This window comes from Tetrao urogallus (assembly GCF_951394365.1).
Source record: "Tetrao urogallus genome assembly, chromosome: 10".
Lineage (NCBI taxonomy): Eukaryota > Metazoa > Chordata > Aves > Galliformes > Phasianidae > Tetrao > Tetrao urogallus.
Genome location: NC_136823.1, coordinates 2,185,929 through 2,201,094, shown reverse-complemented (window position 1 = coordinate 2,201,094; position 15,166 = coordinate 2,185,929). Strand labels below are relative to the sequence as shown.

At 43.3% G+C, this 15,166-nt stretch overlaps 1 protein-coding gene across 1 annotated transcript in view; it reads right to left on the bottom strand.

Moving 5' to 3' along the window:
* Positions 1 to 4,222: 4,222 nt before the first annotated feature.
* POC1A (POC1 centriolar protein A) overlaps positions 4,223 to 15,166 on the bottom strand; it is a gene marked incomplete at its 3' end in the record, with an annotated part of 57,533 nt that continues 46,589 nt past the window's right edge. Inside the window, exon 11 of the mRNA XM_079540368.1 lies at positions 4,223 to 4,321. Coding sequence (XP_079396494.1) covers positions 4,223 to 4,321 — 99 coding nt within the window. The remainder of the gene's footprint in view (positions 4,322 to 15,166) is intronic.

Here is a 15,166-nt window from a genome sequence, read left to right as displayed (position 1 = left end):
GAGGATAAAAATCTAAAGGTAGTCAGCATGGAAAGACTTCTTTGCAGATGGCAAATTCACAGACTCAAAGCTATCCAGCTTGTCTCAGTTGCTGCTAAGCAGGCTTTGAGATACCACGTGCCACAACGTCCCCAGGCGTTCATGGCGCTCACTCCCCACCAGACGTCACCCCACAGCTCCCTCTTCTGATACCTCAGTTTTCGCTCAGAAATGATCCCATTTAACTTCAAGGGATTGTTTTCTCCTCTAAAGCCAGGTCATTTTGATGGCTGTTGGTGTAGCACAAGCCCTTTGGCAGGAAAGTCCTGGGGAGCAGCACCTCACGCACCAAGCAGGGAGTTGCAGCCTCATGCTGAAGCCTCAGGTGACAGCAATGGGTGCACTATGTAACAGCAAGGTGGTCAGTCCTCACATCCCCAGAAACACAGCTGCTGGGCTACAGGAAGGGAGAAGGTAAAGGATGAGAGACGTGCTCTGGGAATGAGCTGACCCCTCTCTTCCCTGACACACTACAAACACTCAATTAGCTCTCCATCCACAGAAACTGCACGTCAAAAGAGGAAGCAATTTATATTCATCTCCAGCAACAAAGAGAACGGGGGATTGAAGAGTGATTTTTGCCCGCAGTGGCAGTTTCTTCACAGAGCTAGAAATAGATCCCAGCTTTCCTGGAAACACACACAGGCTTTCTGAAGCAGGCTAAATCGAGGTTGAACATACAGAAGAAAATCAGTAAGAGAATATTCTTTTTCATTACACTTTGTTCTTAAAGCTGACCGGTATGAACGATTTGAGAAGCATCTGCACTGTACCAGGAGACAAATAATTTCTGAAAGCAAGGGAAGAAATGTAGCACCACTCCCGTGTCACAAGCAACAAACCTTTGCAAACTGATCCGTTTCCCTCCCCTCCTGCTCAGTCACGTTTCAAATAACCCTTTGCTGAAGAGCAGATCTTTAAAGATGTTATGCAAAGTGGTGAGCACCAAGAGACTTAGATCATAGTTGGGTCTTATTTTCTAATTAGCTGACAAACACATGTAACCATTATGCAGGCAGAGGATTCTCCTGGCCATCTCACTTCCTGGCCAGAAGAATCAATACCACAGCGCTCGGGTGCTTTTGTCTGCTCAGTTATGAACTCAACTGCTGTATCTGCCCAATTCCAGCTCTCCCACAGGAAGGGAAGCGGGCAGAGCATGAGGATTCCTAACTTTTTCGCCCATCGCAGTTACGTTGAACGTGCTTCATGCTCAGAGCAGCCAAAATCACAGATTCATAGAAATATTAAAAAGGCATTTGCAGCAGCCTCCAGGCACAACCTGCTTCCCCAAGGGACCAATCTCAGCACAAAGAACTGTTGCTAAAACTTGAGTGAGGTCATACATCTGGCAAATATAATGGCAACAAATTTAACTACTTTTTTAAGAACTTGGCTTGGCTGCCTGTGTGCCTTGGAGATCCAAAACAAAATATTTAACTCTTCGTAGCCTCCTCCTGCAGAGCTTACCACAAGCAGTTTTCATGCCATATCACCCTCACACGGTGTAGAAGCGATGTCAGGCTCCTTGTTCACAGCTGATCCATTGCTTCTCGAATTAATGGCTTTGCAAATCAGTTACTGTAGATATTCCCCAAGTAAAATACAATTTAAAAAACAAACAAACAAACAAACACACAAATGTAAAAGCAGAAGTGGATTCAACTCATTCTGGAAGCTATCCTGACCTCAGCATGTGGAAACATGGTGCTTCATGGATGGAGCTAAGCACAGAACCCAGGGAAAAGATGGACAGGAGGATTTGGGCTCCTCAAATGTTTTTTTGAGCTTATTGCTCAAGAACGATTACTTAAAGTGTTGTGCTTTCCACACCTCACCTGCCTCCCAAGTAATACCCAGGTATCAGAAGTGCTGGTACATTTTAAGTCCTGATATTCAGCTCAAGGTAAGAGGCAATAGGAAGGGGACACTGAAAAGAAAGCATGCTGCCAAGATACAGGACAAGGAAATGATTGAGATGGAGAGCAATGTCAAAAGAAATCCCCTTCTTACCACCTAAATCATGTGGAACTTGGTAGATTCCCCCTTCCCTTAGCTCTTCACACGCAACCATGGCGCATTACTTTTACAAGAACAGGTTTCATTGATCAAACGAATACTTCTAAGAAGCTGAGTAAGGAAAAGCAACTTTCCCTGCATCCCACTAGCTTGTCCTTCAGCACCTGAGCATCTCATCTGTTTTACAAGCACAATTATCTTTCAAACGGATTCACTTAATGTCTGAAAGAAAAAAAGCATCTTTATCAAATGTGCCCGAGTCATTTGTACCTTATACAGTACGTTAGGGAGAATGGCAAATCACTTCTGTGGCGTCCAAGACATTAGAAATTACCAATTAAGAGAAGTTTAAAAATCGATGGCCGCTGGAACAGCTCGTTTTCACATCCTCTCCATACCCACACCTCAAAAGCCAGCTCACAGCGCTGGGGATCAGGTTGACAAATGAAGGTTTTGCAGCTCATTTTTGTCACTGTTTCAGAGGCAGGACAGGCACACACATCAGAATGCCCTCCTCCCAGCCAGTCCATCACATCAGTTCATCTCAGCTAAAACGCTTACAGTCTCTCTCTCTCTCTCTCTCTCTGTGGAAAGCCACTGAAAGCTTACAGCAAGAGAATGGAAGTTTTTCAGTGAAGTGATTCCATTATCGTAATCTGACAGAAAATAACATTAATCAGACTGGGAGCTCAGAAACAGAAAACAATCGTGTGATAGAACACAGAGAAACTCACATTTACAATCCACCCAAAAAGCACGGAAACGAGAAAGCTTCATGCAAATGAAAGAGAATTAATAAAAATAAAATATAAAAACAGTGACAGTGCCAACAGGGGCTAAAGACATGGAAAGCACCAGAATGGAAAGAGCAAAAACCTCCTGGTGATGGCAGGGGATGCAAACAGCCTCGTCCACGTGGGAAGAGGATTAACACAGTCCAGACACAGTACAAGCAGACTGCAGCAGGAACAGGTGCAAAACACTGGTGTGGCCTTAAGGTCTGTAAAGCTCTGTGTGAAAGAAGGGTGCCAGCCAAGTCGCAAGCATCTGCAATGCCCACAGCACATCTGGAGATGGGGGCTCTGGAAGGTCTGGAGTCTGGCAAACAAGTGTGACTGTCACGGATTGGGAGAGAAGCAAACTCCCAACGGTTCAGAAAGTCGTGGGGAGGGCTTGGTGAACTCGAGTTCCTACAGCTCATTTCTTGAGAATGTACAGAACAGATTATTACAGTAATTCATGTGTGTTCACAAAAGCTATCTTGTAGAGCAGCACGTACCAGAAGTCCAAATTCTTTTGCAGCTACATACTGAACACCTGCTAAAGACCTGGAAGTCTTAGGAGCGTGTGATGCAGGGAAGGGGGTGAGTGATGAGCTGTTCAGCTGTAAAATCATCTGCAAAATGACTGAAAACTAAAGGCAGTCCAGCGTGAAAGGAGAAAAGGTTTCTGACTGCAGCCAGTGTGCTGCTATCTGGTTGCCTTTTCTCCCCCTCTCCCCTTCCTTTAAATTAAATAAATGGACAGATACAAAACAAAAGCTGCCTGACAATCCACCCAGCATCTGACCTAGCAGAGCTAGGGCCTCTCCTCTAGCCTCAGCACAGCAAAGTCTTCCACAGACTGCATGAGGAAGCAGGTTAAATCCCACCACTGGGCTAACCTCTGTACAAAATCAGCATTTAATCCACGCCATCAAATTTGCCAGGCACGAACTGGAACTTGGTGAGGCAGACCATTCAACAGGTGCTAACTAGGATCTGTGATCTGAGAACAGAGGGGAGCTCCCACTGGCCAGGATATTCTGGGAGATTTTCCTTGAGCCACATAGCCAGCAACAAACCATCTGGCAGCTCTAGAATGCTTAAACGCTTTAACTGAGCAGCTAAGGCAGGAGAGATGAAACCTTTTCAGATGGTCCTCAAACCCCTCACTGGTTCCTACAGTACCTGGAAGACATAAGAAATCACAAAAATCATCCACTCTTACAAATAAAAATCTTTTATTTTAGTAAAGTAACAAAGCTTTGTATTTACAGATACAGTAACTGTACATATGAATTAAAAATTGATTACTTTCCAAACCATTAAAGTCACCCAGTCTGTTGAGAATACAAACCCCTGCATCCTCCAAGGGCCTTCAGCAGCACTCCTCTTTCACAGACTCAATTCTCTTTGTTCTGAATTATCTTCTGCTGGTTCTCCAGAAACTCCTTCAGCTTGTTCTCCGTGAGGGTCAGCCTCTGCTCCAGGATGGAAACTGTCTGCAAAACAAAAGGAAAGCTGCCGCCGAGCCACGCAGAGACAAGCTGTGTGCTGTGCTGTCAGAGGGCAAGGGAATGCCATGTTCAAGGAAATACTCTCAGCTATTTCAGAGCTGTAGCACCAGGGTCAAGTGAGGAACCGTCCCAATGTAAGGCAGCACAGTGGGGTGATGAAGGCGAATTACAACTCAAACTGGCAGCACATACCTCAACATATGGCCTGAATTTCTCTGTGCAATCCAGTTACCTCACAAAGGGGTTGTTATTAGCTCCTCCTAAAGCTGAAGTCATCATGGACAGAGTATATGGAAAAAACATTTTAACCAGGAAGCAATAAAAGCCTCTGCTGAAAATCCTTTAATGGACCATCCTTAGGTAACCAAGAGAGCTATCTGTGGAAAACCACTTTCAGATTCCAAAGATGCTGGAATAACTGATAATAGGCAGTAATTACATTTAATGCTTTAATACCCATAAACAACAGTCAATAGCTTCATATTCTGAGCATTTTTACTGCCATCAATAACATACCTTGTCAAAAACAAAGGATGTTCAGAACCTCAGACTTCAATAAAGTAATTCAAACAAACTTGGGCTATTTGTATAGAGGTTATAAATAAAAAAATCTTTAAATAGCACATTTCATAAGCATACAACTAAGTGCTTGACAAAAGAAAGCAGATCTCTTTATCTCCATTTTATTACTGGGGAAACTAAAATGCAAAGAAAGGAAATAGTTTGGCTAAGGACAGTTGATAGGCCAGGAAACGTCTCCTGCAAAACCATTTGGGAAATGAGAGGAACAGCTGGAAGGGATGAAGTGAAAACACAGGCATGGTGAAAGCACAACACCAAGCACTACTATGAAGACATCTCTGTCAGCCACACTGCAACACCTCATCTTGACAAAGTCAGGAAGGGCTTTGCATCATAAGATTCACCATAATACACTTCTTTTCTCCCTCCAAACACAGCTCAAATCTTAGCTGAGGCCCCAGGCAGCATATCAGAGCTAATAGGAGCCAACCACACTGCTACACACAGCGGTGGAACAAAGTACAAACACAGTGGACTTCAGAACACGTCAAATTTGAGGAAGAGTTGCAAGGAAGGTCTTGTCTGCTTCATACTTTCATGTAATTTTCATTCCAATGAATTCGTAGTGAGCACTGTTTTGCAAACTAGAAAAGGAAAAGGAGAAAGATGGGAGATGCACTGAATTCAAAGAGCTGATGAGCACAGACCATTCTGAATACACAGTGCTTAAAATACACAGTCATAGGAAGGTGTGGGAAAGTACAAAAATGCCATTACTGATACACACACACGCACCACACAAAGAGAGAAAGTAACTTCCACACAAAAAGGCTACTTCCTTTTCAGCTGACAGTTTTATAATGTTTCTATGGCCTATTCCCAAACCAAACCCTTGTTGGGAAGCAAATTAACCCACATGTATTCAACTGGTGCTACTTTTCAGAAGGTGATGAGCCAACAACCCCAGGAGACAAATGCCACCAGCCTGGGTTGACCAGACGCAGCTTTGCACTCAAACTGTTTCCCTATGGCAGGATTATGGCAGGGAGGTGGTTGAGTCTCCATCCCTGGCTGTGTTTAAAAACCGTTTGGATGTGGTGCTCAGGGACAGCATTTAGCTGAGGGTTGTTAGAGTTGGGGTAGGATGGTTGGGTTGTGGATGGACTCGATGATCTTGAAGGTCTTTTCCAACCTGAGCGATCCTATGATTCCATGACTTTGGGTTCTCAGTGTCAGAAGCCTTAGTCATGTGTGCACTGCACACTGGAAAATGGTGAGGAGAGCCACATAGAAGAGACAGCGTTGCATCATTTGCACTTTTTAAGGTCTGGAGAAAATATTCAGCTTCATCCTCCCCTAAGCTGAGACACGAAGCAGTCTTATTTGCTTACATGACGATAAACTTCCCATTGCATTCCCCCCGTGTTATTGCAGTGACGGTGGCCCAAGTACAATCCTGCAACAGTTTCAGCTTTTATCAACGTCTTCTCTTTAATTCGAATCAAATACTTTCAGTGGGGACGCGGCCTGCAGGCAGAGGCTTTTGCAGAGCCCTGTGGGGCAGTCCAGCTGGCTTCTTTTGAGAATTACAGATAAGCAGAGCCCAGCAGTAGCTGAATGCCAGCAGAAACCAGTTCCTCCACTGCTCAAGGAAAACCCGAGCAGCAGAGCAAAGGACCTTTGTGTTCCTCAGGTGACAGACTCCTCATCATAGCCTGTAGCACATTTTGGAGAGCAACGAGACAAATCCCTGTGGTTAACCACAAGAGAGAGCAGTCCGGACAGAAGGCCAGTAATTAACTAAAACCAAGCACTGAGCACGGAACTGAGAGAGAAGCAGACCAGAGCATAAAAACAAATAACGCTGCGCCCACTGGGCTACAGGATGCCTAACAAGCCAGGGATGAGACAGGGTTTGATTGAGTAAAGGACAGGGGATGCAATGCTGCTCTGGTTGAGCACTGCGGGACCCTTAAAAACATTTATCTGCACAATGCTACTGGAATCAGGTGCTGGTTGTGCCTACAAAGGATACAGCCAAACACCAACCGCAAAGCGCAGCACTGCCTCTTGCAGGCAAAACGTTACACACATTTCCTCTATTCCTGACATCATGAACCATATCATAAAATCCCTTTCTGCACTGAATGTAGAAGTAGTTTCCTAGTTTTACTTCTGTAAAAAGATTCCTAAAGTTCACTCCACCCCTTATGGTTGTCAGTCTTCTGCTGACTTATAATGCATCAAATAAGAAGCAGCGTTGTTTCTACCTCTTCGGTTTTTCCTTTTCATCTGCATGTCAATTTATGAAGACAGCATTTTCCTCTCAATGTATTAAAAAAACACATTTGCCTGCAAAAGAACAGGCAGCAAATGCAGAAATGTTAGAATAGGAAAAACTATCAGACAATCCAACAGCAATTATAAAACAGGGATTTCTAATCACAAAGCACAAAGACACTGGAATGATTACATCTCTGTGCCATGAATACATCATTCTTTAATTCTTTGCATCAACTTACAATGATGTTAGGAGTGTAATGTCATGTTTTAAACTTCGAGGTGTATGTTAAGTAACAATGAAAGTTGAAGAGGCTTTATGTCGCTTACCTGCAGCAGCACTCTGGGCAGGACACCATAAGCAGCTGTACTTATTTACTATGTTGATGCAAAAGCTAGGACATGCAATGCTGTGGCTATTTAAAGCTTCTCCTTGCTCACAGGGAAGCTCAGAAGTTCCTTACAGTCCTAATTCATCCAGGGACCAACTGTCTACTTGATGGGGGGAAAAAAAATCCAACCAAACATATCTTTCAGTATCCTTACAGATTCCATGCAGCAGCCTCTCCTTCTCTTCACCTTATGGGACCGGCAGAGAGGGCAGGCAATGCAGCAGCAGAAGAGCAGAACACAAAGGGGATGGATGGCATGTGGACTTGCAGAATGAGACAGGTAAGCTCCAACCTGGACCTGCAGGCTTAGTTGCTCTGACTCCTGCCATGCAGGTGGCATGCACATTGGCTTGTTAGAAGAGTCCAGCTGTGGCTCCCTATGGGTTACCCAGCTTTCCATAAAAATGGTTAAGCCCCAAAGAGGCCCGAAAGTACAGAAAGTAAATGGCATTATAAAAACACTGCATCAAATGGGGGCAGAAGGGTCCCTCCTCAGCAAATGCTAATGAGTGGGCTCAGTGATACCTATGCTTTCTCTAAACAAGTTCAGTGAGTAAAATAAGCTAGCAGAGAAACAGTTCTCATCCACGTAGCCATAGATCTGCATGTTCGCAGAAAAAACACCTCCTTCCACAAATGACAGTTTAAAATACTAGACATAAACTGCAGAAATGAAGAGGCTCATGGGAGAACTTGAGCAGCAAGTCACATTAAAGTTCACACACAAATGTGTCTGGTGAGAAGTACCCTTTCCACCCACTGCACAAAGCTCTGCCCTGACTTGCTGTCAGCCTCCCTTCCACTTCAGTCGCCATATCCAGAGGAATCCAAAGGATGCTCCTGCTATTAGTAAGTATACTTAAAGAAAACTGGGCTGCCCTCTTTATGCACAAATTATACCCTAGCACTGTTTCTAGTTAGGACTCGAACCTGCTACCAACACGCAGAATCTCTGAAGCGTTCTTAACAAAAGCTGGTGCTTTAGACTAAGCAAGGGAAAGATAAATCTCACGTCCAGTAGCAGAACAAGACACGATGCCTTTGCTGGTATCAATGCATTAAGGAGCAAACAAACGCACTTGGTGCTCTTCGTATGGCAGGACTAGCCTTACTTTATACTAGTCAAAGCCTTCAACTCAGAGACCAAATACACCAGTAACTTTTCACATGAAAAAAGATGAGTGCCTTGTTCCTTCAAATTAAAACAATATCTGCTAAGCCAGAGGTATTTTAAATAAGCTCCATATAATAAGCTCCATCATCCTACTTATTTTGAATACAAGCTCTAAGGTAAACTCACAAAGCCTGTCTGCGCCAAGTATCTCACAGCAGCCAGATTTAATGGCAGCACATTGATTATTTCAGAATGAAAATGTTTCATTTAATCATTCTGTCTTCACTCCCCCAATATTTCTTTAATGCAACCTCATGAATTTTCAAGCTTATTTTGAAACACTAATTCCACAAAATTCTCTGCTGCTGCCAAACACTCAGCCCTGGTGCAGGCAGACAGGGCAGTGCAGCTCACAGCTGCTGTACAGCCAGGGTTAGGAAGGCCCACAAACACACTGGATGAGCTTTTCTAAATATGCGTTCCTTCCACCTCCTAACACTTCACTTTCTCAGATGCCTGAATCAGTTCAATGCTCCTCAATGAAAGAGGACAGAAGCAGCTTTGGTGGTCCTGCAAAGGGCTTGGGTTCAGTGACAACAACAGCACTATCGCTTATAACACTCATTTCAACTTCTACAACAGAGAAGGCACACGAAGTACCTGAAAATTCCAGCACTGTCAACTTTGGAGACCAAGCAGCATGGTCAGTGCCAACGCTGCAGCAGCCAAACAGGCCCTGGAACTCAGCCAAGGCTCTTCATTGCATTAAATCAGACACGTCCAACCTGCGGCCCATGTAATGCAGCGTGCCCTCTGACACTGTGCCATCGTGGCAGCAGCTCTTCCCAGCCCAGCTCACCCCCGGTGAGCAAACAAAACATCAGCCCTTCACTCGCTGCAGCCCAGGCAAGCCATTAGTTTGGACACCAGTGTACTAAAATCAATCCTAGAGTGCAGGAGATGAGCTACAGCTGTGACAGTGAGCTTTGTGCAGCACAGAGACTCAAGGCACGAAGCTGCATCTCTAACTGTGCCTTCCAAAGCAGAAGGCTCTCACTAAAATGTTTCATCGTGCCTCTCTGTTGACTCAGTAGATCAGAAAAAGCTAAACCGACAGTACTTGCACACGGTGCTGAGAGTCTCTGGAGAAGAGCTGCGCTGTTACAGCTTCCACAGGTCATGGAGTCCAGCGACAAAATCTGGCACACTAAGATGAGCCAAGGTAAAATATTCAGGTATGCATGTTGAAAATGACTGCACGGCATATTGTTTAGAAACCCCAGAACACTCAGGTCTTCTCAACCACAGGGATGATGACGTGCCTCAAAGAAGTACTGTGTCCTTTACACATTACCCTATCTAACTCTGGAAGGATGCAAAGCACTCAGCTGAACGCACCCAGCTCCTGCCACTCAGTGGCTGAAAAATAACAAGATAATCAAGCAGTATCAAGTGATCCTTCTTAAAGATCTGCTCTTAAGAAAAACAAAACAGACCGTGGGAGGCGTTGCATGTGCCTGCCCACCACCAGCTACATGAAGGGGAAGACCCTCAGAACCTGCAGGGAAACAAGAAGTGTTTGTGAGAACCTGGCCTCGGGACAGGGCTGTGCGAACACAGCACAGTCACTGGAAGTGCGTGTAACCCAGGCAGTCTTAGAAAGAAACAAAATCCTTAAGAGATTCTTATAGCAAGCGTAGTTTAGAAATGCATTTCAGAAAATAATAACTCAGATGATGGTTTATTGAGGACTGGCAAGAAACAGGGTGCTTCATTTATTTCGAGCAAGAGGTCAAAGATGCCACATCTCCAAGAGATGGTTTTGAGTCATCTCTAAGCTCTTTTAATTAAGATTTAAAAATGAAATTCATCTAGCATTTCACAGACTTTTCAGATTTGAATGCTTTATGCTTTTTTTTTTTCTTTTTTTTTCCCCCCCCTAAATGATGGTTTGGATTTCGAATCATTTCTTTTGGAAAAAAAACCTGTTTGCTGCTTTCTCCTACTTGCTGGGAGCTCCCATAGCCAGCAGCAGTTCAGATATTACAAGCAACATATCAACCAAGACATTTGTGCAAGGCACAGGTAGCAGCTTTTGTGACCAATAACACCATTTCTTTACTTCTAACTGCTTGTCACTGTGTAAGGATTTACTTTATTGCACGTGGATTAAACAACAGGTTTAATACCTCTCAGAAAAGAAATGGCATTTATTCTAACACACACTTTAAAGATTGTTTCCCTAAAACGTACAATGTAGGCATCATATTAATCATCTGTATTACATGCATTGCACACACATTTAGTTTTAATTAGGAAGCATCTCATTTCTCGCAGTCTTTTTTCACAGTAGACAACTGCAAGTGTCTGGAGTGAAGGCAGGAGCATACAAACTGTTTAATATCACTGTTGCTAATGCAAATTTTTCACTGAAGCCAGGATGCTTACTCACACACAATCCTACTCCAGCTGAGCAGTTCAGCTGCAAGTGCAGAAAATGCATTTCAGATACACACACCAAGTAATGTGTGTTCTTAATATCTGCTCCATTTTGGTTCCAGCTGAAAACCACCTTTACACCCCATGACTTTAAGGAGAAGTTATCCAAGAAAAACACAACACCTTTAATCTTCATTCCCACCCCTTTGGATACACACTGAGATACTGAGATCCAGCCTTCAGTTGTAAACAGACAAAAATCTCTTTCCTCATTTTCACATCTCTGAAATAACAGTAAATAAGAGGATTTTAATAAATTGTTTAGACACTGGCAAGATACAAAACTGCAGGGGAGGGAGGAGCAAAGCTTACATGATGCATGCTCATCACTCCCATCCTCTTCTTCTTGTTACTGGATTTGAACTGCCCACTTTGCTACAGAAGGGCACCAGGGCATCTCTCAGTAAGCCAACAACTAATGCAAACGACTTCACATTGTATTTCAATATAGCAAGACTATCGAGCATGTGCTACTCACCTGAAAGAGGCAGTCAAAGACTAACTTCTTTATTTTCATGTGAAATACTGTCTACAGACATGTTTAGAAAAAAATATGGAGCTGCTGTCAGGTCACGTTAGACCACTTTCTTACTTAAAACAAAAACACAGCTTGCTGGTGAAGAAGAAAAGATAAAGGTTTCATTAAACCACACTTAAAGGATGCTGTCAAGACATTTAAGAATAAAATCACAGAACCACAGAATCCTCAGATTTGGAAGGGACCTCTGAAGGCCATCATCCCCTCAGCTTGTATTGGTAATGAGGGTCACCTCAACCCAGGTGCAGATCTTATATTTGGATTTGTTGAACCTCATGAGGTTCATCTGGGCCCACTGCTCAAGCCTGTCTCACCCCTCTGATGGCATCCCTTCCCTCCCTGTGCTGTACTGAACATACCCCACAGCTTGGTGTCATCAGCAAACTTGCTGAGGGTGCCCTCAGCCCCACAGTTGATGTCACTGATGAAGACATTAAAGAGCATCAGCCCCAGCACCGATCCTTGGGAGACATCACTGATCTCCATCCGGACACTGACTGCCATCCTCTGGACTCAACCCTGCACCAGTTCTTCATTCACTGAAGATTCTGCCCATCAAACCCACATCTCCCCAATTTGGAGAGAAGGGTTTTGTAGGGTACCATGTCAAAGGCCTCAACGAAGTCGAGTTAGATGACACGAGTGGCTCTTCCCTTGTCCACTGATGCAGTGATATCACAGTCAGAATTTCACAACATAAAAAGGAAGCACATCTATTAGTTGTAACAGCAACTGCTCCACGTTGAAGCAGCAGAAACCAGTTTCCTCTGCTCTTATTAGAGAAATCTGATGAGAAGTGCCAAGTGAAGAAACAAGCCTGTTCCATGCATCCTGCTGCGCGCTAATGCCTTACAGCTTCAGTGTTTCTACTTTCATTTGGTGGCTGGCAGGAAGACACCTCTTAAATAGAACAAAAACAATTCTGCTGTCTTCAAGTGCATGACACTCCATCCAGAGATCTATTAGCAACAGAGTGAAGGCGTTGGTAATGGATGAGCAGCAGACAATGCAGCTTCAAGCGTGTGGCGCAGAACAAAGCTGTGTGCCAGCGGGAGATGACAGTGCTCAGATGATTTCTTCCTATTACCACTTTTAGCAGACAATTTTTCTCCTTCCCTCTTTTTACCACAATAAACCTTGAAATGATAGCTAAGGAAATGCTACAAAAACGACAGACTCAACAGATTAATTTTAAGTTTGCATATTTTTGCTGAATAGTTTATCACAACTTCAAGTTTCCTCCATACTTAATTGATATAGTGCTGGAAACTCTGATAAGCACAGAGAGCAGGAACGCAAGGTGTCACAACAGAAACGCACCCAAGCTCCTGCACCGCCAACCAATCCGAAATTCTTGGTGAACTCATGGATAGCTACATCAATAGAAAATGCCTGGAAATATTTTTGGGGTGCTGGTGAGGTGTGCCTGTCCTTTCTCTTCAGCTAAGAAAACAGCTTAAAAATATCAACCCACTGATGCTGTTAGTGTTATCTTTAAGTGAGCAATGCTCAGGCATTATGTAGCAATGACTTTTAACAGAGCACTGGGAGATTACTGGTATAGCCTCAGCCTTTCTTGAAGGGAGAAAAACGATGAAGCCTGTGATGCCTTATTTCTTCACAAAGACTTTTTGCTGTTTATTTGTGAAAGCATTTTTTAAAAGAAGCAGTGGTGTCCTTTCACAGAAAGAAGTCACCAACTCCAAAGCTGGAGAAACTGTAAAAATATACATTAGCTTGAGCCTGCAATGTGCAGGAAGCAATGCTCTGTCAGGCTCTGAAAGGAACAGCCAACAAAGACAACCATCCAACAATCACTGCTGCTGTCTCCTCTTCAGATCTCAGCTAGCAACCAGCATGTTGTGGTTCCACCTGGACAACACTTAATTGGCACTGACCAGGTGATAAAAGATTGAAAGAGGTGATAAAGGTGCCTTCGAGGGCTCTGTGCTCCCTGCTGTCATAACTCATCTGCACAGCATGCCCATAAGGAGAAGAAAAAAAAGTGCAGCTACACAAGCAGGTTCCTTTTTGTTACCTTCTGTTTCTTTGCCCTGCTAACTGCACCTGTGCTCCTCCTCCTTCAGGAATCTCCTCTCCTACTCCAAACACAAGGGATTCTTCCACGTTCATTTGCATAAGCTTGACAGTTTTGTGCAGACTTGTTTCACTTCTAAATATTACAACGTTACAATTATAATGAAGAATTATGAAACCATGTGAACAACACGTTGGGTACATTTACTTGTGCATACGCATGGTGTTAAAACAAAATACAAGAGACTAGAATCAAAGGAAAACAAAGTACTGTACAGATGGCAAAAAAAAATCTACAGCTGAAAGGTTGCTGAATGCACAATTACTCAAAGCAGCTTCTACTTTTTTTTTGTTTGTTTGCTTTTTTTCTTTTTTCTTTTTCCTCCTTACACTATAATTTCAGGGCTAGTTTCAATGTTATCCTAAAACCTCCTAATTCATTCCTCCCCCAGTGATCTCCACTTCACTCTCTTTTTGCTAGGTTTAAAATAGCATTTTGATTTTTTTTTTTTTCAGTTATGCAATGACTTGCAGAGATGTCTGCATTGCTTTTATCTAGTTTAAACCCCACACATGCTGCTTACTGCAATATTTGCTCCCTCTAAGTACCTATGAAGTTGAAAAGGAGACATTACACAAACTTCATCAGAGCCATGGATCTGATTTCTGTAATTAAAGATGAATATCACAATCCAAACTTACTACGGAGACAAAAACAGTAAGATATTTTGTGCATGTACTAGGGTGTATTTCACCATAAATACACAGAAACAATGTCATAGAAGAGCTTTCTCCCTCCAGTGAAGATTCTAAAGACTATAGAAAAGTGTTTTCTTGCACTTCTGCCAAACAAATTTCAATATCTTTTGGTTTTCACTCTATTTTAGACTGCCTGTAGTCCCACAATGCTTTATATCCCCAGATCAGCTGTGCTTCAGTACTTGTTGGGTACTCCAGTGCATCATCCTAAACTTCTTTGTGGATAACACGTACTTCTCTGAAGAAAAAAGAGCCAACTCAAACCAGTAACTCAAGTGCTCAATATTCAGTGTTAAACATCTGCTTGCTCTTCCTCAGAAACAACATTCAAACTTGCAGAAAAGAACTCCCATGCAGTTTTCTTCCTTCTGATCACATTGTGCTCTACAGATCAATGGTGTTTACACCGCCCCATGCCTTCTCCCCACTTCTCACATCCCTCAAAAATATACAATGAAATTTAGCCCCAATAAATGGTCAGAAACAAACATTTCCTAACAGAAATAATGAGTAATGGTTTGGTTAAACAGAAAAGACTGCATAAGAAGAATTTAGGGACAGAGCTAACACACACTGTGATGGATGATCATTAACAGTTGATGCCATTCCAGCACTACTTTGGGTCTCTGGGGAAGAACAGCACGTGAATGCTTTGCAAGGGCTCAGTTGTTTGCTAGCTGTAGGTGAAA